Consider the following 24,688-nt stretch of genomic DNA (forward strand, 5'->3'; position numbering starts at 1 on the left):
ATACTCTGCCTTTAGGGAATCCCTGGAGGCTTGCTTGATTTCTTCCCTAATAATATTAAGTGAGCCCACACGAACCGCCCTGTAACTGTGCCGTCAGTATCGCAGCTTTAACTATTTGATAGCTGCCAGGGGGCGTCTTTTTTTTTTTTTTTTACTGAACTGTAGGCTAAAAATGCTATAGTCGCTCATGCTGTCCAAGAAATGCACTATAAGCAGCCATTTATTTTCAACTGTGGAGACGGCTGTTAAATTTTTCATGACCTGAGAGTCTTTATTGAGCAGAAACCGATCTCATTCTGCTGCTGCCAGTGTCACTCTAGTATGTTTTGATTTGGTAAAACTTGAATGATTTCAAAGCTCTGACTTTAATCTAGCATCGTTGGCTGTTTTTGTTCCCTGGCTGGAAAGGCTTAAACCACTGAGTAGGCTTTAGATCACCAGTAATCAGTGAGGTGCTACTGCTCAGCCTGGACTTACTTATTCTCTCTCAGATGTGGTGTACTTAAGCAATGTCAAGCTGCAGTTTTTCGAAGATTTCAGGTTCGTTCTTTGCCATGTTAGCCGCAGGTGCGTTTTGTCTCCACTTGCCAAGTCACATTTGTATGTGCTTAATCAAGCACATGTGCCTGGAGAGTATTTTCCACACCAGTAGCAGTAGGTGAATAGCCAGAGAGCTGGTTTTGATTGTATTGCTGCTGTTGCCATCATGTTGACTTTTTGCATGTAGTGGCTAAAGTGTTGCTTGAGGCTTCGAATAAATACTGTTCTGCTGTTCTGCTCTTTTTTTTCTTTTTATGACAACATCTTAGGTGAGAGTAGATCTTGTTAGGTCCATGACGTTATCTTGAGTTGGCAAGAGGATGTTACATATCCCAAAGGCACAGGAATTCCGCCTCTCTGAGCTTAGTCATCTTGATTGGTTGGTCTTCTGAGCGGGGGAGACATTGTCTGTCATTCAGCACTGGCAGAGGCAATGAAAATAAAAAAATAAAAAAGTAGTCAGTGTTTTTCTCCAGACAGCTGTAGGCTGAATAGCAATCTAATCCAAGGAATGGAATTTTCTTTCATAGTTTTAGCTCAATGCAGGAAGGCGGAGAGTTATCAGTGGAAGCAACAAACTGTCCTCTATTTGTGTTGGCATGTGAGCACGACAAATGTAACTCAGGCTTCAGCAGTGTGTTATTACCCCTGCCTTGTTAGGTTGCAGACGCTTGACTACCGCAGCTGTCAAGATAACCCAAGCTGCCCTCTCTGACTCACTAGTAATTCTTTAAAAAGAAGAAAGGAACTGGCATAGAGCAGTGGGAACAAAAAGGAGACATGCATTAGTATGAAAGAAGAGCCAGAACAGTGTTTTGCACACAGTAGCAGTCCAGCTTTGTGTTGCAGCCATGACTGACAAGAGAGCTGGTCAAGTCTGTGGAAATGGCTGCGGCGTCATGTAAACCCAGTGTTGGCTAGGACAGCTGGTGCTCTGGCCAGACTACACTAAAGACTAATGAGGTGTTTATCTGAGAGGTGGGAAGGCTGAAGTGCACCGGACTCTGCCCCTAAATCCCATCTGTCAGAATCCCAGAGACACTGGAAATGAGGCACCCTGTCCTGGTTTAACTAAGTTAAGCTCATGGCCTTCTAAACACAGAAGATGCCAAAAACGGTGTCCTTGGACGTACTTGGTACATGCAGCAAAATTTTTGTTATTTTTTCAGCAAATGATTTGATTTTGTGGAATTGTTCTTTGCAGTGACATTGATCCAACTACATATCCAAAAAGATCTTTTTTACTGCACTTTTGCATCATTATTTGTAACCATAGTGCACAGAGAGCCTCATCAGTAAGAGTTACGTGTACAAAGTCTTTTCCCAGAGGGAGAAAAAAATTATGTGAGACACTACTTTTAAGTCAACAGAGCACCCTCGCAATTCTTTTTCCACAAAGATTGACTGGATTACAGTTGGCCACTAACCACTCTTATTTTTAGTGCACAGTATTGTATCTGTTTTGGTATCAGGCACAGCATCCTTTTTTGCTTGACATCCAAATTGTGGTTCTCGTGCATGATGATTTGGCTGGCAGGCAGTTTTGGTAACACCTGTCTGATTAATGGAAAGAGAGTGTTTCCCAGTCAGTCAGATCACCAGTGTGCATGTCCAGATAATCTTCTTCGCCGTTAATGTCGAAAACTAAATATTAGCAGATGCAGCACATAAATAAAGGAGGGATATGAAGCCTCACAAGGGCAACATTTTAGTCGTTTTAGAATTATTAGCATGGCAGTGATGACACAGATTAGGGCTGTCCTTATCATCATTGTTTGAACCTCAACCTGATAGGAGTCTTTTAATATTCACTGTCTGCCAGAGACTAAATCCTTATCTAGTATATATTTTCCCACATAATTCAGTTGTAGAGGTATTTCTAAAGCAGGCCCACATTACCACCAATAAACATAAATAAAATGGCTCATAATTATGAAAATACAGCCTCTAGCACAGCTTTACTTTATTTTAAAATGTCTTTTGGTTTGGACAAAATCTGAACAACCTCTATTTTCAGATTTGAGCCAATGACACAGTCAGTGTTTAACCAATGGTAATGCTCGAAGAGGAAGCGCACATTTCCACTGAACTAAATGCTGTTGTGATGAAACACATCAGTGCTGGTGTTGATGTCAACATTTCTGCCGAATTTCTGAAAATCAGCATTTCATGGGTTGAAAATGGCTAAAGAGGTGGTTGTTGTTTCCCGTAGTGAAGTGGATTTGGAAAATGTTGGCATGCAGATAGCAAAATGAGTTGCGAAAGCCATCTAACATGAGCGGCCATTGCCAGGGTTGTACTCGCATCCTACATCCGGTGAGTCAGACTAACATAGAGCCAATCGTTTGGGATTTATTTATGTCAGGAAATTTCTGTTTTAAAATAACGCTGCCCTCTAATCAGAGGTAGGTGGTCTTATTTCCTTCAGTGCTGCACTTGAGCGTAAATCTGTGCTAATTTTTGAAATTCGATTGTTTTGACTCATCATTTTCAGGAATTATTGCTATTTTTTGCAAACTATCTACTGAGTCATTTCTAATTTGTTGCAGTGGTTCTGACTCATGTTTTTCAAGGCACCACCAAGCTGCATTTCCCCCCCTTAGACTCTCCTACCCTCCTCCTAACTAACGTTGCCACTCAGAGCCTGCCCCCATCCTCTCTTGCACTTGCATTAACTCGGTTTTGAGAGCTCTGGCTTCGGGCTGGACCCAACAGCTCGATTTGATAGAGCTCAGGACCACCATCGTCCTCCACCACACTAATGTCCGCTTCAGGGAACGCTTCAGGGGGAAAGTCCTCCACCTCAAAAGACCCCATTGTGGCAAAGGTGTAGCAAATTCTGTGTCATTCTCCATTTTTCTCCCGCCTGGGAATGTCAATGAGCAACTCCTGCCCCACACATCCACACCCGTCCCCTTCTTCTCTCAGCCCCTTGCCTAGTTTTGACCATTTTTCTAAAGTATGGAGTAGGTGGAGTTACGCTCAGAGCTGGAGGTGAAGTAAACACTTAAATCCTCTGAACCCGAAGGAATTTTTTGGTGCTTTTGCTTCTGTCAAATTTTTGCTCACTGTTTTTTTTTTTCACTGCATTATAAAGTCCAGCATCTCTATGGAAACAGCACAGCCATGGCTACAAGTAGAGGGAATTCAAATCTATATTTTGTGCTGTATAATAATTTAAATAGAAATGTTGAATTTCTTTTATTATCCACATTACAAGAATTGGAGAAAAAAAAATGGCATCCACATTTACCAGGTGTTAACACTGGACAAAAAAGGTGGCTGTGGATATAATTGATATTTTTAAAATTTGTTTCCATGCTTATTTCCTATCTGTTCAGCGTAAACAAAGCCTGCAGTTCAGCCCAGTACAACTGAAAACCTCCTGAATGTTTGCCAACTGACTGTTGGTCCTAACTGAGTTAGTCATTGCTTTTTAGCTCCACCAATGAGCATAGGTTTTTGTTTTATTTTTTACCTAATTTAAATACCGCAAATGATTCATTTTTGGAAAATTTTGAAATGAGCTATATAGAATTAAGTGACTTTTGAGAAGAAAATCAGATTTTTTGGCTTAGATTATGTTGTTTTTCCTGATGAAACTGAAAATGACACATGATTAGTTCAATTACTGTCAGGAACTTGAAAGCCCTACAATTCCTCCTGTTTTTACAGTTTCTGTCCATGATAAATGTCTTTCAAACCAGTTGTGCTGACTTCTTCTGGTGCACTCCATCAGTGTGGAACTGTTGGCTGCTATTTAGATTTTTCTTTCACTCTGTGGTTTCCTCACACAAGTATTTACACAAAGACAGTAGGTCACTTTTGTCAGGTAGTGTACTAAGAGCTCAACAGATTACAGTAAACAAAGGGCCTGACTTTGGTTGATTCATAAAGTTCATTAAAGTTAACAAACATCTCAACTGAAGCACATCAGAGTTCACGAAGGGAAAAACATCCTGCAAGCCGTTCTCAGACGTGGATCCTTTCAGTCCTGCAAAAGGCTCAGTCATGACACAAGTATGTGCCACAGAGGCCTCCAGCAGCTGGTGTCAGTGATTAGTTCCTCTTCACTGCTTCAAGCACCGCTAACCGCTGGTGGAGTTTTAGCTGGAATGGCAACCTGTTCACTGTTTGCTCCCCTCATGGGAACAATGAACAACTGTTATGAACGACTCCCACAGTTTATTTGTTTGGGTTGTATCTGTTAAAGTGTAGAAAACGAAAGAGCCAAACGTAGAGCTATATATCTTATTGAGTTTTACGAGTAATCCGCTGGTGGTATGAATTATAATGGGCACAACTTGTCTGGAGAAATGATTTTTCAGAGCAACGAGTAACAAGCAGAACCCTCTTTCTGTTGTCAGTTTAGTAGATGGATGTTAAATTACTCGTTCCCGTTGAGCATGTTCAGTTCACTGGATGTTAATACACTTCATTCACTCAGAAAAGATGATGCGTTTTCTTGTTCAGTGCACACCCAAAACAGTACATTTGCTGTTTTTTTTGCACATTACAGGACAAGCTGATGTTTTCCTTGAGCAACACTTGAGTTAAAACCTGCTGTCAGAAGAAGCAGGAAGTGTGGCCCACTTTGGAGCTTATTCTAGAAAGATGTCTAAATATACCGCTGTTAGGTTAGGCCTTTCTCAAGTCTTAGTGAAACACCCTCAGTAAATTCATCTCCACACTACACGAACCACAAACATCATCTGCCCCCATCCGCACACAGAAAGTCTGTTTTCTCTGTGTACCCTACCCTCTGCAAATCAGCTCTTGAGGGGGGGCGAATGAAAAGGTTTGATAAACATCCAGTGATGACACAAGATGGTGCTATGTGTTTCGGATAGCTTCTTCTTTGTAGTCATCAAAGCTGTAGTGAAGTGGCCTTTTTGTTTGCTCCCTCAGAGGCTTGTTTTCCAATACCCACAGCAGATGGTATGTGTTTTCCATGGATGAATCACTGAGCCGGGTGGGTTTTGCATTGCTGGCCTCGGCTATGTTGAGCTTGTACGTGTGTCCTCCTGCTTTAACTGTGAGAATACACCTGTGTCAGAAAACTATATTTATATCAAAAGGCTTTGAACTCAGTGGATTTTTGTGTGTGTTTTTTTTCTATTTCTTCAGACTCTGGAGGAGCCCCCCTACCTGACAGTAGGGACGGATGTGAGTGCCAAGTACCGAGGGGCTTTCTGTGAAGCCAAGATTAAGACTGCCAAGAGGCTAGTCAAGGCCAAGGTAAGTCATATTTCAAAGTGCTTATGAGCCAAAATTAAAAATTAATTGTCTGTCTGTGTTGTATGTGTGAAGTGGATTGCAGCAGGGCTTGGGGCCCTTGTCTTTGTGTCAGGATCACACAGCTCAGCTTTTATTGTACATCCAGAGCACTTCATTTCGAGATGTTCACATTTAAAAGATGTTGTCCAAAACATTCCTGTACAGACCAGGTTGTCAGGTTGATTAGAAGCGCCTCATATTAGATATTAAAGGTTGCACCAGGATTAGATTCAAATGATTTTCATGTGTCTAAAGTTGCCAAAAATCCAGCTGTTTGGCCTACATGCTGGAGCTCTACCACCTGGTTTACGTTGTTAGTACTGCTCATACAGTTGAAACACTAATCAGAGGCCCAGCTGTGACAGATGCAGACTCTGGCCTAGCCCACCAGGTATCCATCACATCCTCAGGCGTCACTCTCACCCACGGCTTTCTACACTTTGTGGCGACTGCTGTTTCCCCATTGGTGTTATGCCTCGCTGATGAAGGCATTGCATGATCCACGTAGTACCCTATCTCATTTCCCAGTGGGGCTGGAGCATCTGGATAATACAATAGAGACAGATCACTTGTCTCTCGTTCTGCTAGAGTGTGTGGGAGGAACAAAGATTGGATGCTGGTTTTTTCACTGTGTCAATGCACTGTAGTTCCCCCTGTAGAGACAAAAGAGCAGCGATGTTCTGCTATTCTGGCGCACCAGTTGAAATCATCAAATGACGTGCGTTTTTGTCTCACGGAAAGGGACAAACAACATGACAAAGTAGACCATGTGATGTGCTTAGTTTAAATAATGTGGGCTAAAACGAAGCTAATAGGACAGTCTCGGCTCATAAATTAATTACCATACTAATTGGCTGAGTGCGGGGTTTGTTTTTGGGTAGCTGTGATGTGAATGTGAGCTCTGCTACACAAATGTTGAAACATGGCGATTATTCAGTGGTTGTTGCGAGTCTGAATATTCCACTGTAATGAATTCCTCTTTAGCTCTTTGGTTCATTAATCTCTGTCTGCTTGTTTAACAAAGTCGATGGTTGCAGCATATGCCGCTAGTGTCTTTTCTGTGATTTTAGGCTGAGTGAAAAGATCTGTGTGACATTCTTATTTATGAAGATAATCTGCTGTAGAGGACCTGTAAAAGTCAATTAGCACTATGTCAGTATCACTCACTGTAAAAGGTTCAGCACACATATTAGCAGTCAGGACTAACCCTATGGCACAGTAACAACTACTGAGTCAAATTAGTGCTGCGTGACAGTTTCTACCCGCTGATGTGTTGGTAGTACTTTTTTTTTTTTTTCCACTGACAAATGCAAAAAATCTCTTTAATTAAAGAAATCACACAGGCACTTTTTGCAAAAGTGTATCTATGTGTTACAAAATTGTAGTAAAAAATACAAAATGTCTAAATGAGTATGTCCTGATTAAATTACAACACAAATATATAAGCTGGCTCAAAGCACTACCACATCCTTTTTTTCCTACTACTGTGAGTACCAAAGCAATGAGAGAAACCTGCTGTTTTAGGACTAGGTTCAACAAATAATGACTCACTTTGTCATTTAAATGCATTTAATCTTACTCTGAACTAAAATCATGTATTAAAAATTGAAATTCTCTTCGTCTGTGTTCCCCCTGCTGCCTCAGCAAAAGACTTCATTTTCATTGTTGTGGTAATGTTACAATACGCAGTTGTGTTTTCCAAAAGGCAGCAATAATGTGCACAGCTACCTACAATTTTTCTTGAGAGTAGATTCCAAACTAATCCCACAAGTACCTTTCAGATGGTGTAGTTTTATTATTATCTCTTTTGTGCAGCATTCTACTTTGCTCCATTTTTGTAAACAATTTCAAAGTTGACTGAGAGGGAAACGGGTCCAAGTGACAGCAGTTTTTACAAATGACCCTAAAGGATGAAAACATGTGGCATGTTTTAATAATTGACTGAATTTTGAATTGGATTTGATTATTACAGACCAAATAATTATCCATGTTTGTCATATCTAAAAAGATGTTTTGAAACTTTAAATGAAAACCAATATACAGAACTGCAAAACAAATGCCGTGAACCTTTTGTTGCATTATAACTGTGTGGCAAAAGGCACATCTCTTGAAGGAAGTATTGATGCAGACAAAGCTAATAGAAAGATGTGCACATATGTGGGGTAAAAAGAGGCACAAATTGTGACGGTACATTCGCTGCTATTTGATGTTTCCACTTAATCAAAAATGTGCACTCAGTCTGAGTTGTATTAGTGTATTTTATCTTATTTTTACTTGCTACAAGGACAATGCACAAAAAAATAATTGTGCCAGTGCCAACTGACTAATTTTCAGCTCGGGTCCCCTGACCACATTACTCATTAAAATAATAATGAAGTAAACAACATGAACAGAACAGTAGAAGGCTTTATTAACGTGAAGGAACAGGAGCAGTAAATAATGAGAAAAATAAGTGAAAAAAACGGAGGCTTTTATTTGAGCTGTCACATACACAGATCAGCTACAACATTCAAACCACCTGCCTAATATTATGTAGATCCTTCTTGTGCCACCAAAACAGCTCTGAATTGTCGGGCCATGGACACGGGACCTCTGGGGCTGTCCTGTGGTGTCTGGTACCGGGATGTTGGCAGTGATTTTTTTGGGTCCTGTGGTTTGCAAATTAGGCTTCCATGGATTGGGCACATCCCACTGATACTCAAACAGATTGGGATGTGGGGAGTTTAGAGGCCAGGTCAACACCTTGGGCTCTTTGTAGTGTTCCTCAAGCCACTTTTGAGCAATTCATGTGGTGCGGCCAGGTGCGTTGTCCTGCTGTTGCCATGCTCAGATATGCTTGGTCTGCAGCAATGTTTAGGTGGGTGGTATATGTCAGCGTAGCATCCACATAACTGCCAGGATCCAAGGCTTCCCAGTGGAACATTGTATTGTAACGAGATGTTGAATGTTCACTTCCCCTGATTGTGGTTTTAATGTTGTGGCTGACTGGGGTGCAGTTGATGCATGTTGTTAGATTGGGCTTGTGTCCTCCGGCTGGTTATGGCCAAAATCCATAGAATATACCACTGCAGTCAAGTTTGCTTGAATAAATCAAGATCACCTCATGTTGCAGTATTGAGTGGACAGAACAGCCTCGCAGTTTCAAATTGGAAAACTGCTCTGTAGCCATTCTGAATTTAGTGTGAGTGAGCTCACTGTGCTCACAGCTCAGTGTGAGCTCCTGATAAACATGTTCACATCACATCAAATTTGCTGGACTGAGGCTCTGTTTTATCAGAAATATGGTTTCATATCTTATTCCAATATTTGTTATCAAGTCTAAGTGGCTGTACCGTTTGTGTGTACAGCTACAGACCTCTGCAGGAGCCCAGCTCACAGTTAGGAGGTTGTCAGGGTTGTTAGGTGTTATTGACGCTCTCTAGCCGAGGCTTTGGACAGGAAGAGTCACCCTGCCTCTGTGTGTGGAGAGCGGAGCCTCCTGCTCGTCCCCGTGAAGAAAGGGATTCCTTTATTCCACGGGGCAGGAATGTTATTATCTCCATAACTGATGAAATGCTGCCTCAGGAAGCCTTTTATTCCTTTCCCTGCCCCCTTATTTTGTGACCTGACAATTCAGCAGCATCTTACAGTATATGTTTCTTTCATTCATTGTCTTGATCCTGCTTTCATAGAAAGACTGATTGCAGTTTTTGCTGTTGTTATATTTGAAACTGACTCCAGAGAGCACTGTCTGAATTCGTTACCTGCAGGCTTGTTTTCTCAGACAGGGTGCTTAACTTTTTTTCTAGCCTTGTATGGCAACTGATTTTAAACTGAATCACAGTCAATAAAAGTGAAGCCTGTTTCCTAATATAATTATGTGACTATTTTACTTGCACATGCTCTCAAAAATTACTTTAATTTCCCTTAGGAAACACAGTAGGAAGCACGTGAGCATTTTGATAACAAAGTAGGGAGGGGCATCTGTAATACTGAACAGATTCAAAGCCTCTGGCTGCTTTGAAACTTTTCACACAGGCTCCATGAAAAAATATGTGACAGTAAATGGCTCCAAGTGCGCGTGCCTGCCTTGCAGTCTTTTCTGACACACAGCAATGCCAGGTTGGCATGCAGATGCAAGATTATCACAGTGTGATCAGATTATGATCTGCTGTGGTTCACTTAGAGGAGGCTGCAGATGCAGGGAGGGGGAGGGAGAGTGGTCAGTTAGCATAGTCCTAATGTTCACAGCAGAAATCCACCACAGTTGGCGTCAGCAGATGCAGCACAGTTGCCAACTGGGGGGTCGGTCACTCAGCGAAGCCAGAAATGAGCCGTGGTATTAATATGTAGTTGAGTATTGCATGAAAGTCCAGCAGCGTTAGTGGAGACATACTGCCTTTGTGAAAGGAAGGATTGATGTGGCCTGGTCAGGTCTTTAGGGAGTTGTTTGTTTGGTTATTCTCATCGCTGATTCTCCTTTTACCTCCCCCCTTCCCCAGGTGACCTTTAAACCAGATCTGTCCACGGCTGAGGTTCACGATGAAAACATCAAAGGACCTCTGAAGGTAAGGCAGGAAAAATGCAGACGGATGCATTTGGTCTTTAATGACCCTTAATTACATGATTATTCATAGTTTTCTGCTTTGACTATTAGTAATTAATCCTTGTAGGTTAAGGCTCAAATTACATTTTTAGCTTCATGTTCTGTTGTATCTTTTGTACCTCTGTGTTCAAGGGCCCTTCCATAGTGAATGCAGAAAAAGCACAAGAGCATCGGGCAGCGAAGCATTAGCTTTACAATTTAATTTCAGTCAATTAGTATTCTTGTAGCAGCAACGTGCTCGTCTCATTACTTAAACACATTATTAAACTTATCATTGGAAAATAATAACAATTAGCATATTGACACGACAAATAACAGCAGTGTTTCCATTCCACAGGTGGGTGCCGTTGTAGAGGTGAAGAATCAGGATGGAGTTTACCAAGAGGCCACAATCAATAAGCTGACCGATGCTAGTATATATACTGTTGGTAAGTCAATAACTGACTGCTTTTCCTCCTCTCTCATACACTTGTACTTTTCTTAAAAATGTGTGTGTGCAATTAAAAAAACACACAGAGTAGTTTGTATTTTCATTTACCCCAGTAATATAAAAAAAAAAACATTCTCCAATAGATGCCTAACAAAAGAGGAAAATTAAGTGACTTCCCACAGTGCTGCTGTTTGTGTGACTATTAAGATATTCAGTACAAATTAATTTGGTTTCAATGTTTTCATCTTAGGTTGCTCTTGAAGTAGATTGAGCTTGGCTGTCATGCTGTGTCAACATTAAAATAGTATACAACTTTAAGTAACAAGCAACCAGTGCCCATTATGATATTATTCCAAATAACTGTTCAAACTTTTATTCCTTAAAATGTCAACAGAAGGTATAAAATGGCAGTCTCAGTTTTCCAAAGCCCAGAGCGAGTGTTTAAGCAGAGTGATAGGTGAGCTGGTGTGCTGGAGCTGTAGCAAGCAGGAGGGTGTGAGTGGAGAGAGAGGCAGGGACTTCCTAGAAGCAACACTTTACAGTTTAACTGAAGTCATTTTAAGGATGAAAGGGATCATTTTTAATGGAATAAACTACTAAAAAAAAAAAACTTAACTCAGTGTTGAAGTTACCTCAAGTGGTTCCCCTCATTGTTGTCAGCAAGTGTGTTTGAGCAATGAATAATCTGGCATTTATCTTTGGGAGCGATGAGGCTGTTGAAAGTGAGTGGAAGGCTCCTTGAGGTCATTATTCTGATATTTGTTGTTATATTTAGTGTTATTTGATATCTGTGTTTATTGCAGGAGCTAGTCTACAGAGATTTAATAACACAGATATGACTTCAGTTAATACATCAGTAAAACAGTAAATCCTCAGACACTTCTTCACATCGCTTTCATTTAACTGTTTACTTCCTTTCATGTGTACCAGAGGATCCTTGAAGCTCCAGTAAGGCTGTGAGCTGATACTGTCACTGCCTGCCGGAGAATTATATCTAACCCTTAAAAGACAAGCATAATTTCTAGTGTATCTAAAGCAAGAAGACATTTTGTAACTGAGAGGGGAGTTTATTTTTGCATAAGTGTGTTTTTCTGTGTGTGTGTTGATGGACTCCTGGCCTACATACAGCAGCCTAATAGTTTGTGTCTCATCTCTGCAGTGTTTGACGACGGCGATGAGAAGACCCTGAGGCGTTCCTCTCTGTGCCTGAAAGGAGCGCGTCACTTTGCAGAGAGCGAGGCAAGTATTGTGCTGTCCTGCACTTTTACACCAGCCTCATATCTCAGCTCTCTAGGAAAACAATGCCCATTTTATATATATATATATGTATGTATATATATATATTTTTTTTTTTTTTCCCATTTGTTAATTACATCACAGACAGTCGCACATCCCTACTCACGGTGTTCGAATGAAATTTCTGTTTATGAATGGTCCCATAATGGTGTTTAGAAGTTCAGCTGTGAAATAAGCTTGTGTCGCAGCAAAGTCATCAAATACAAAATGTCTCCACTGCTGAGTAAATCCATTTGTAAGTGAAGAAATCCCATGATGAGAATCCAAGGTTCGAGGTATAATACAGAGCAAACCTTTTTATCTTCCAATGCATTGTCTGACAAGGTGCCACTGAGGGTCTTTGTTGTTGTTTGTCTCCTCTGCAGACACTCGACAGACTCCCTCTCACCAACCCTGAGCACTTCGGCACACCTGTCATTGGCAAGAAGGGCAACCGCGGCCGACGATCAAACCCAATGTGAGTATCCATCCTTGCACATCCTGCAGGGCTCGTATCATGCTTAATATATCAGAGGTCTGTGATGCTATGAGGAGGGATTTTCTGCACCGATCTACAGTCATCAGTAGCAGGCTCTCCCATTCTAAGTACGCTGACAGCAGTTGAAATGAAAGATTTACTCTCATCTCCATCCCCTCATAAAGAGCCCCTGAGGCCTTGAAGAGGAGAGCGCCTCCTCCAGCTCCTTAATCATGCCGGGCTCCTGTGTGTGCATGCATGCTGGAGAAGCAGTATGAGCATGCCGTGGTCCTGCTGAATGTTATCTCTTTTTTTCCGTGCTTTGACTCAAATGTTCCAGTGGGTGTTTTATGCTCTGATGTGCCTGCTCCTGGGAGACGGCAGAGTTTTCATCAGGGGATCGGAACTGCTAAGGGATTTTTTTTTTTTTTGGCGCTGGATATAGTTGTGGCTTCTCTGTGTTACAAAGCGGACATTTGGCTACATAATTTTATTCTCCGACACCCCTTGCTAATAGCACTCAAGGAAAAAGTCAATATTACTCCAAACATTGATGCAATATTGACTTGGAGTGGTCCCAGCTGCACATTAGCACCTTGAACCTGTTGTCTCCCAGTGTACTAATTACAAATTACAAGGCTAAGCAATACAATATAGATTGAGATTACTGGACAAACAAAGCCACTACAGTGGCTCTTTAAATAGTTAGATGAGAAGATAGATGCAACTCTCACATGTGTGGCTTAAATGTGCAGCTACAGCCAACTGCCTGTTAGAATGAAGACTGGAAAAAGAGGAAACGACCAACCAGAAAATAGCACAGTACATCTTGTTTATGTGAGTTTGCCAGATAAACAGCAGACACTGTCAGAAGTCCATTGTTCTTTACCTAGGAATAGTTCAGCAGATAACACTCTTAAAATCTTTTTACATTTAAGTTTTTGCACATAGTAAAGCAACAACATATATAGTGCTAATTAGTGAGCTTTAGGGGTTGGTACAGATAGATTTATTCAACTTTTTGGACACACTTCCAGTCCTGGTGCAATGCTAAGCTAACCATGCTGTCGCTGGTACCAGTACAGACATCCCAACTTACTTCAGTGTTAAACTGTTCTTTTAGATCACTGTCCTAAAAGAAATGTTTTCTGTCAAACATTTCCTGCTACCACAGTCATTATACGTGCAAAAAACAGTTTCCTAAATGAAAAGAAGCCTCTCCTTCATTGAGGAGTTAGAGCGCTTTGTTTATGACTTTGATTCACAGCTTAGTTATTGTTGTTGTTGTCGTAGTAGTAGTAGCAGCAGCCTGGCTGATTTACTGTTGTTGAGTCGTGCCAGACACTGTGTGTGTGCGTGTATATGTACATAGTGCTCAGAGCTGGCCTAGTGAGGCATAAAAAGAGGACAGAGGATCTGTTTGCCTGCTGGTGCTGCTTGCATGATCACTCAGAGACATGGCTGGCTGTCTGCTGGCTGCAGTCAGGGCTCTGCCTGAGCATCAGGATGACTGTCAGACAGCAGTGAGTGAGCCGGCTCGTCAATACACTGATCCTAATGAGTGAGCTCATCAGTAGAGCGAGCCTTATGTTTCACTGTGCTACATAATAATAAGGCTAGAGAGTGCGTGGAGGGTTTGCTGGGCTGCGAATTGTCAGTTGTAGATGTTTTCGAGCTGAACAGCAGTTAAATGAAAAGATGATTGGTTAGCAGAAATCCTCTGCCTGCCTTTATTGAGAGAAACCCGCACTTGCTATTTTATTTTCCTAAGCCATTTATAAATACATATATATAGCATGGATTTAATATGAAATGCCATTCACTTTGCGTTTTTCTCTTTTAATATAGCAGTGATACTCATGCATGCATTAGGGAGATAAGTTGACAGCACTTTCCTCAATCAAATGTCAACACTTTCAGCATTAAATCGGATTATATTTTGGGACAGCAACCAGTCCACCTTATTGAGGGAACATATTTTGATGACATGGAGGTGTTTAAAACATATGGAGGATGGCACAGCTTTGGGTCCATCCAGTAAGTTAGTCATACAATACCCTGAAGCAGAGGAGTTCTTAGTGGGATGATCATCTTTAACAATTATTTTCTTGCTAATCTGATTAATCATTTTGTCAGAAAATAGTGATATCCAAGCTTATGTCATCACATCAGTTGCTACTTTTTCTAAATCACATGAGACAAAGAAAATCAGCAAATCCTCAGAGTTTAAATGCTGGAAATAGCAAACGTTTGGCATTTTTATTAACAACAAATAGGTAGTCAAAACTCTCACATGGTAGTTTACTGCACGAAGTTGTGTAAACATTGAAGTGAATTTCTCATGTGATTTATATAGAATACAAGAGTTTATGATTGCTCACTGTACCTTTCTCTACTTTAGTCCATTAAGCGATTTGTCCTTTCCTCCCACAGTCAAGAGGAGGAGTTATCTTCATCCTCCAGTGAAGAAGAGGAGAGCGATCAGCGGCAGAATGAAGACCTGTTCGGCAAGGTGGTCTGTGTGGAGGGGGTTGCCACCGGTGACAAAAAGAAGACTACGTGGTATCCTGCTCTGGTGAGCTCACAGCCTCCCTTCCTTTGCTGCTCTCTGCTGCATCACTGTGAGGAAACAGGCCTCACTGCTGCTGGCTTTTAGCACACTCACAGCATTGTGCCATTTCATCAAGACGCCTGCTTATGTAACCTCAGCAGGATTATGCTATTGCATTAGAATACACCTACCATGAAATGTTGTAATGTGCATGCACTTCAAAAGCTGATTTCCAGAACTGGGACAAACGTTTTCTTCGTCTGTAGGGTGAAGAGTTTGAGAAAGCTAATCAGCTCAGTCATCAAGACTTGTTTTCCCTGATGTGTGCCACTGTGCAAAAAAACCCCCATCAGTTTCATGTTCTCAGTCTTCCATTTCTTTCCACCCACCCTTAACTCTCAGTCACCATTCGTACACAATGAAATGGTGACAGGCCTTGTTTGTTTGTCTAAGTGCTACAAGTAGAACTGGGAGAATGGGAGAGGGTGGGGAAAGCTGTCCCTTTAACTGTGTAGTCAGCAGGGCCCCGCCTCCAGAATTTGTTGTTCTTGGCTTGCTGCTGACTGAGCTCCATGCTGCCTCCTTGTGACAGTCCAGAGAGATGCACTCCACAGTCGCCTGTCATTGTTTACACTGTGACCGTATGGCAGAGGGGTGGAGTTGTACACTGGTAGATGTCTCATGCAACAGATGATGCTTGGCTGTAACAGACAGTGTGATTTTTTGAGTGGCCTAGTTAAATGAAAGTCAGAGGAAACGGGTCTGCATGTGTGAGCCGAGCACTTACATTTGCAGCGCAGCATATGTGTCGGAGGACGAAATGGGATCACAGAACAAATGTGAGTCATGGTGCTTGAGTAAAAAGCTTCCACCCTGCCAGCCTGTGTGTGCTTTATATACCGAGAGAGCAGGGCCTGGTGGAAATCAGATCTCCATAATGGCAGTGCTGCCGCCTCTGGGTTGGACTGGCAGCAAAGCAGCTCTCACTGTTGTGCTCCTCAACTTTAGTACACAGCGCAGGATGAACACCCCTTACGCATCGTTCTTCATCTCTCCTGCTTGCTTGTTTTTGTTTCATAGACAGCTTATTTTGCAATCAATCAGTGTGGCCTTTTGCTGGAACTACTTTAGTCATTGACTCTGATGCCCACCTCCTCTGCTTCACGCACACACACATAACACCACCTCATCTAACCTTTTTACTGTCTCTTGTTTCTGTGCAACAAGGTCATCTCCCCGGACTGCCACGAAGACGTGACTGTGAAGAAGGACAACATCTTCGTCCGCTCTTTCAAGGATGGAAAATTGTGAGTCATTATTAATGTGCTTGAAAGACCCTTTGCATGCACCATTGTCGCATCAAGCTGGGTAGTAGATTACCTGACGTAATGATAGATTAATATTTTCAACTCATCATAATCAACAAAAAGCAGAAATTAGCATAGCATAAAGTTGGGCCTTTTAAATGTACTACTTAGTTGTGATTGTTGGCAGATAGTTCACATAAAGAATAACCAATCTGTCCTCTGAGAAGCTGTGACAAACAAATGATTGGCGTTTTCATTTCATAAATTATATAAGTTGTTCCTGATTGATTCTTGATTAATTTTCTCTAAGTCACCTTACCAATTAATCATTCAGTATCAGTGTTAAACATTCTAATCACAGGTATTTGGATGTTTTTAATGGGATTGATGTGCAGTGAACCATTGCAGAACAAGCACATGCACAATTTGATGCATTGACAAAGGAGATGCTTGAGTGTGCTCTGTTGTGTGACATGGCTGCACAACATCATTGCTGGTGCTTTTTTTCTACCTTATATTTAATGTTTTGTTTCTGTAATTTGGCTCAGTCAGATATCATTTGCAGGTATCGATTGATTAATGCTTAGAAAATGAATTAAAATGTCCACTATTGATTGTTTTGAGCTTCAGAGTAATATAAGCTCAGCTGCTGAGATCCACAAACAAGATACAGTGTGCCTTCCCCGGCAGCACTGTTATTTTATTTGTCCTAAGGCTGTAAGTTAGTGGTGAGGTAAGGCAGTGTAGCTTCCCTGCAGCCTGCCCTCGGCGTGGAACCACACAGCCGGATTGTTTTGTCTGTGGTAAAGAGAGAAATAAGTCCTGCCAGGAATGTGCAGTCAGCTGGTGGTTTGTTACTGCAGTGTTTCTGGATGTGGGTAGCCCACACTCAGCGTAAATTAATCAGGTGTTTGTTCACTGTTCCAAAGACTACTTTTCCGTGTATTTGCATTGCACCGATGACAGAACAACCTTGATGCATTCTTTAATAGATACCCTGCGTAAGTCGGGACCCTTAATCTGCAGCTGAAGACATATTTGCAGCACAGGAAGGCTTATTGTTCTTTGGCTAATAGCGAGGTGAAGGGTAGAGCTGATGAGAGGAAAAAGATAAGGAAAGATAAAAAAGACTGAAAGTCATATACTTCTGAAGTATTTCCTCTGCAACCAGGGCATCCAGTGATGGCTTTTCTTGCAAAATAAATCACACCGTAGCCGTTTTCCTCTCCGTTCTGTAGCAATTTCATTCTACTCATTGAAATCAGCACAGTGTATCCAGGGGTGAGTGCAACAAATAGCAATATAAGAAGTGGGAAAATCTATATCATTGTTAATGAGATTTTCAGGTTTGTTTCCCTCCAATCTTTTAACTTTCATGTGGATAGAATATCAAAGATGAAAGTGTGTAGCAATTTTGTAATGTGAGGCAAGTCTCGTTATGTTATGTTTGATCTATCAGTGTTTTTTAGATGTCTGCTTCTGAGACAGAACAAAACTTTTTTAAACTGAGCCTACCACATGTAGTTATTGCTGACAATATGTCCTTTGTTTTTTGTTTTTTTTTTTGTTAATGCTCCAGTGCTGCATCATTTCCTTTCGCCCTCTCTGCGCTTTCAAGTGCTTTTCCATTCCTAAACAACACGCACACTTCACTCATCATTGTTTGTTGTTCTACTTTTGATCATTTATGGCGGCCTCTTCTCGGCTATTATTACTGAGTTATTCTAACTTGCTGCTCCCGTTGTGATTTGTTTTTTTGAAGAGGGGTCACATCCATAAGCTGTGTGACCTCTCCCGCACAGCGCCGGGGTCAGCGTGTTCACTTTCCTCTGGAGAGTTTGGGATTGTTACTGATAACCATTCAGCGTGCCTTTCAAAAACAATGGCTTTGAAAAACATTTTTTTTGGGGGGGAATGCAAGGTCACATCCAGTGGGGGAGACTGGTGTTTTCAGGAAGTGGTTATTCTTATTTAGTCAGATCTGGTTGCCGTAGTAACAATGGAAACAGAAGCTGTGCTTTTTTTTTTTTTTTTTCTTCATTTGGCCGACCTGCAAGCTTGTCTGTGCTATTGACGCACACAGAAAAAGACAGCTTAATCATTGTGAGTAGGTTTTTAACCTTGGCTAAACAAAACTTGGCTGTAGAATTAAATAAAATCCTGGATGCGCTTATCATTTTTACAGCTGACAGAAAGTTAGTTTTAAAGTATATTACTCTTCTATTATCCATCTAGTATTTTTATTAATTATCCACATACATTTTGTGCATCTCCCTTGAAAATGTGACCTCCAAATCTGTGATCTAAATGGGGCTTGCCAGATTTAATAAAAATCCTGTTTGGTTTGGCAAATTCAATACTTTCCCAAACTAAATGAGCTAATATTTTAACAACACTGCTTACTGGCTAATGGAAAGCAAACGGTTTCGACTTTAGTAGCATAAGGATATTTCACTCAGGATGAATGGCTGAAAGCAGCACTTCTGTGTGAACTTTTTCTTCGTTTTTTATTCACACCAGTGGCATATAGGGTGCAGTGGGTAGTACTGCTGCCTAACAGCCTGAAGGGTCTGGATCAGCTGGGGGGCTTTCTGTGTGCAGTTTGCCTGTTGTGCGGGTGCTCCTGCTTACCCCTACAGTCCAATCACATGCATGTTAGGTTAATTCTACATTGGCAGTAGTAGTGTGAATGTGAGCGTGAATGATCGTCTGTCTCTCCCTGTTAGTGCCGTGATTGACTGGTTAGCTGTACAGGCTGTACTCCACCTCTTGCCCAGTGACAGCTCGGACTACGCTCCAGTGCCCTTCTGCGACCCTTTATAGAATACGTGGGTATTGCTAATAGTATGGAGTGGTGGCAAGGCTTTACAGAGGGCAATGTCAATTGGTCAGTGAGCCACTCCCCAGAGTATGAATCTTACTGACTTTGATGATCTATTGACTTTTCACCTTGCTGCGCTATGAGGTTGACAGTTGTGGTTCAGGGTGAAATGTCTTGGCAGCTGCCTGATGGTCTGTCATGAAATGTGCTCCATATATTTTTTCACATCAGAGGAAGAATTCTAATCCTCTGTCTTTTACATGCACCACCACCATCAGGGCAAAGTTTCTCTTTTGTCCAATGTTGTGGTTTATGACCGAATACCTGCAAAAGTAATTGCATCCCTGTGATTCTCAGCCGGACTTTTATTTTGGTGTTAATTAACAAATGCTACCAGGGTTAAACAGTTAATCATTTTCAAATTGAAATTGCAATTTGGAACAATTAGCGAATCACAATAGTGCAATTTAGGATTTACATTATGCAGCATTTCTGACCCAGTTGTGTTTTTTTAAAAATGCAGAACGTGCAATACTTAGAAGCAGCTCCTGAGCCATGAATAACTGACCCGTTTCAATGTCAGTTTATTGTAGAAAAGTCCCCTTATTTACCTATTGTAATTATTTTTACATTTGAATATTATGACGTTGCTTAGTAAACTTTACACAGTCACAGCTTTTATGATAATAATTTGTCTTGTATGCCATTGATAAAACTACAAATATGTTGGAAATAGTTCATACTTTTAAGTTCTCATCCTTGCATTAGAATGTAGGTTAGTTAATATTTGGTGCCTTGACTTATTATTATATTGCAAATTGGAAAATATTTTCCCCAAATTGTTTGGTGCTAGATGCTAAGATGGTAAATGTGTTATTGTGAGCATGTTAGCCTCATTTAGCTCAAAGCACAGCTGTGTCTTACTGCAGCTTCCCACAGCTGTTTGCATGACTGTAGATTCGCAATAGGAAATAATCTTTTTCACATGTGAGTATAGTTGGTTGTCACTCCAGCGACGTACCCAAAGCATTTTTATAAATTATTGTTGACAGGGGATGTCATTAAACCAAGCTGTGTGTGTTCTGTGTTGTGGCCTCTGTGAGCTGCGCGTACTCGCTCCTTTAAAATTTCACTCCATGACAAATCTAGTCATTGGATCAGCTCAGCGGCCCACGATACCACAGAAAATCGTATCTCTTGCACACCAGCCAAGCCTCTGACTGCTTTCAGCTTACAAGCTCCACTGATCCATCTATCTGCCAAATCGCCAACTCTTTGCCCAGCTGCTGTAGAGATGCAGTAAGAAAGTAGCCTGTGAATGCAGTCATGACTGTTCATGTCAGCTCAGGCTTTAAGGTATCCACTAGAAAGTTCAAATACAGTTTTTCTCCTGCCAGGGTTCCAATTAAAAAGACTACGGGGGGATGTTGCTCTGCTTTGTCACACTTTGTTCTTGTAGTCATAATTTTGTTTTAAGAAAACAAAATTCTGCTTAGATTTTGACTTCCTTACTACTTTCTTGGTTGATTTCCTTGAGCTGAACACCCAGTACTGTCCACACGATGTCTTTTCTGTGCACATTTAACCAGAGCCGCTGTGTTTTGCAGTTACATGGTGTTGCGGAAGGACGTCCGTGAGATGAACAGCGATTGTCCTCCGAAAGCCGATGCAGGGCTCAAACCAGGTGAGTTTAAAGGAAAGATTTAAGAGGGAAATCGTACTGAACCGATGTACAGCACTACCTAGTCCCCGACATCTGTAGGCTGGCCTGTGTGCTGACACACTTGGCAGAAAGCGCTCACAGAGTGGGCTGCAGCGAGGCAGACTGAAGAAAGCGAAGTTTTGTTTTTGTTCTGGGGAATGCAGCGGTGGAGAGCTCCTGTCTCTGTCGAGTCTATTTTTATTTGAAGTCCTCACCAGGCTTTTTATATAGTGCCCCCGTTTTTCTGCTGCAGAGCTCTTACTCTCTCATAATTACAGTTAGGAAACAGCTTTGTATTATCACTGTCTTGGTATTCACAGGTGGTTGACTCACAACTGTGATATTTTCCGCGTTAGAAAAGCGTAAAACAAGCATCTGCCCAGGTGGTTAGATGCTGCTTAAACCCACCTGTGACATTGTGGCTGAATGCTTCTGCTGCTCTGCGTCGCTGCAAATGCTGACAGATTTTCATGCTGCTGTCTTTTATTGCTGCTGTCTTTTGAGTCTTTTTTTACTGTCCTAGTTTTTATATGGGTCTATTATTATGATAATTTCAGATTTTACATGTAGTTCTAAACACTTTCTCAGCAGAGGTGTTTTTGTAAACCAGTGCTGATTACAAGTGTTTAGCCCAAGGATGCTCTAGTTTCATTTTAGCTTCTATTATGTTGCACAGTGTCGAGACCCGAAGACCAGTTTGCTACATTACAGCAGCAGGGAATGATAAGCAGCTCTCACTTTGGTTGGATAACATCTTATAATGCATTTTCTTTGTGCATTTGACAGCACTGGATGCCGCCTTGGAGTTCCACCAGCAGTTGGTCGTACCCAGCATCTGGAAGACAGAAGTAAAAGAAGAAAGTTCCAGCAGTGAGGAGGACGATGACGATGAGGAGGAGGAGCAGGAAGAAGATGCCAGTGGCGAAGAGGAGGAGGTAGAGGCAGAACTTTTGCGCGTGTTTTTAATCCCCACGACCTCTAAGTTAAAAGGATCCTCAACAACTGTCTTGTTTCCTGTCAACAGGAGGAGGTGGAGCCGTTCCCAGAGGAGAGGGAGAACTTTCTGCAGCAGCTCTACAAGTTCATGGAAGACAGAGGTGAGTCCGGGGTGCTGACACAATCCATGTTTGCAGAGTCATTTTAGAAGAACAATTTTTTGTTTATTTTTTTTAAGCTTCAGTCTTTTGCAGCTTTAAAATTCTGTATGTTTTATGACAGTTTCTTTACACTTAGTAAGATTAGGTCAAAGGAAGGATAAAATGAGGCAGAAACAAATAAGAAAGCAAAAGTCAACTTACAATGCCATATGTAGTTCCATCCTCACTGGAGCCCCGTTCAGAAATGCAGTCCTTCCCGTTATCCCAACAGAATCTGAACGTGTCAACTTCATGCTTCAACAAGCTTTTCCACTGAAGTTGCAACCACCAATCTTTGTCAGACCCAGTAACATTTCTTTATCACTTTCAACATGACACAAGTCAGAAGTCGAAAAAGCATTAACTCCATTAAATGCTCATAATTACAAATTCTTCCCAATGTCGAGACAGGATTGGTCAGGGTGTAATGGCAACTCACATTATGTACTTTTCTTCACGTCAGAGTGTCACACAGAGTCAGTTTACAAGCTGCAGTTATGTCATGTTACATGTCGAATTTAAATGTAGTCTTTTGTTTACTACTGCATTATTATGCTTTGTTTCACCTAATGCACTGTCCAAACTTATGTGAATGGCAAATATTGTGTATATACTGTGACTCTCTCCATCACTGTGGTGGGTATGTCTAAATAATACTGTAAAGAACCTTAAAATAACAGCAAACTACGTCTGAATGACAGAATGCCGTAATTTTCACAGAATAATGAAGCAAGCAAAACTTGAAAGAGCTTATTTCTGCCACCTGTACTCATGTGTATTCAGGTGTGTGTGTGTGTGTTGGGGAAAAAAATAGGTTTTCGTTCACTAAATTTGCTGAATCGATAAATACAACTAACTTTCTCCAGATTCACAGACTCCACCTTTAAGATAATACACAAAAATATCTTTCATCGAATTTCTAGCTTAAACGTCTGCGTAAACTGTGCCACGTTCCTTCTCTTCAGGAACTCCCATCAACAAAAGGCCCGTTCTGGGCTATAGGAACCTGAACCTGTTCAAGCTCTACAGGCTGGTGAACAAACTGGGAGGCTTTGACAATGTGAGTACCACTTTTAAAGGCGATTCCTCTTGGAGAAGTTTTGGTCACACTTGATTTGTCGGATGTTGACTGACTCTGAATTTGTCGTCAACCGTGTCCATTGTTCAACAGATTGAAAGCGGCTCCGTTTGGAAACAAGTCTATCAGGATCTGGGAATCCCTGTGCTCAACTCAGCTGCTGGCTATAATGTCAAATGTGCTTACCGCAAGTATGTACAGGCGCTGCTTCTGTTGCTCTAAAGTTGTAAAAATGTGGCTTTAGTTTCTGCAGTGACATGCAGTTTGGTGTCTGATTTGCTATTTATGTCTATTTCATACTACTTTTTCCTCTTTTCTCTATGGCAAGCTCCTCAAGAGATTTACTCTTTGCATGATTAGCTTTTTGCAGTGCAAGTGTGTTAGAGCGTGTACAGGAGCAGAAACATTTAACATAGGGGAATCTTGGTGGATATGTTGACAAGGAATGTCTCATCTTGCAGGTACTTGTATGGATTCGAAGAGTACTGCACCTCCACTGCCATCACATTCAGAATGGACCTCCCTTTGAAGCAGGGTCCTAAGGTGAAGTCTGAGCCAGAGACAGGAGTAGCAGCTCCCACGTCATCCAACTCAGAAGAGCAGAAAGCCCAGGTGGATGGAGAACCTTGCAGTGCACAGTCCGTTATCTGCAAGGTGCATTCTCCTGAATATTGTTTGATTAGTGTCTTTGTCTTCACTTCATATGTTGGATATCAATCCAGACATCATCTTTACTTTATAGTAACTCCTCCAGACTTTCCCTGTTTCTTATAATAAAAGCATCCTTCTCCCACAGGACGAGAAACCTGATCTGACCCGAAACAAAATGGAGTCCGAACCATTAAAAAGCGAGGGAAAGGACAGCGGAAACGATGACGATGACGAAGAAGATGGTCCCCACAAGGGAGACGCAGACGAGGGCTCGTCGACATCTCGCCTTGGAGCCGACAGCATGAAGCAGGAGCCTGACGAGGAGCAGGACAGCAAGGACAACTCTGGGTAGGTGGTCTGAAGAGATCCACCACGGTGGTAAAAAAAAATAAAAAATATCCTCATGGCACAAACACAATTTTCCAACAGAGCTTCTGCATTGTGCAGTTATTTTAATATTCAATCTTAGTATTTAAGAATTTAAAAGTTTCACCAGACAGAAGGACCTCAGACATTCACTGTCCTTGGTGGCAGTAAAAAGCCAAACGACCATTAGCAGATGAGAAGCAGTGATCCTTCTGACCTTAATGACACTAATACCCAGTATACCCACAATCCACCTCTACCTGCTAACCAGACAGAGGAGAGCTCTCCTCTGTCTCTCCTCTAACTAAGCTCTTACCCACTGCCCTCTGTGCTATTATTATTTCTCGTGGCTTAGTCGGCATCAGCTGGCAGAGACATCTTAGAGCACCAAAGCCTGACTGCTATCTTTCACCTGGCATGTCATGCTGTGCTCTCTCTCTCTCTTAGTCTCTCTCTCTCTCTCTCTCTCTCTCTCTCTCTCTCTCTCTCTC

General features: G+C 41.6%; 1 protein-coding gene across 4 annotated transcripts in view; it reads left to right on the forward strand.

Moving 5' to 3' along the window:
* Positions 1-24,688, forward strand: part of arid4b (AT-rich interaction domain 4B) — a 44,121-nt gene that overhangs the window by 9,142 nt on the left and 10,291 nt on the right. For all 4 annotated transcript variants that reach the window (XM_008302922.1, XM_008303075.1, XM_008303145.1 and 1 more), the window contains exons 3-16: positions 5,668-5,778; positions 10,299-10,364; positions 10,740-10,830; positions 11,992-12,071; positions 12,494-12,585; positions 15,019-15,160; positions 16,364-16,443; positions 20,872-20,948; positions 21,753-21,901; positions 21,991-22,063; positions 23,068-23,162; positions 23,274-23,371; positions 23,642-23,834; positions 23,977-24,179. In XM_008302922.1, coding sequence (XP_008301144.1) covers positions 5,668-5,778; positions 10,299-10,364; positions 10,740-10,830; positions 11,992-12,071; positions 12,494-12,585; positions 15,019-15,160; positions 16,364-16,443; positions 20,872-20,948; positions 21,753-21,901; positions 21,991-22,063; positions 23,068-23,162; positions 23,274-23,371; positions 23,642-23,834; positions 23,977-24,179 — 1,550 coding nt within the window. The remainder of the gene's footprint in view (positions 1-5,667; positions 5,779-10,298; positions 10,365-10,739; positions 10,831-11,991; positions 12,072-12,493; positions 12,586-15,018; positions 15,161-16,363; positions 16,444-20,871; positions 20,949-21,752; positions 21,902-21,990; positions 22,064-23,067; positions 23,163-23,273; positions 23,372-23,641; positions 23,835-23,976; positions 24,180-24,688) is intronic.

The sequence above is a fragment of the Stegastes partitus genome, unplaced genomic scaffold (genome assembly GCF_000690725.1).
Source record: "Stegastes partitus isolate 25-593 unplaced genomic scaffold, Stegastes_partitus-1.0.2 Scaffold1, whole genome shotgun sequence".
NCBI classification, from domain to species: Eukaryota; Metazoa; Chordata; class Actinopteri; family Pomacentridae; genus Stegastes; species Stegastes partitus.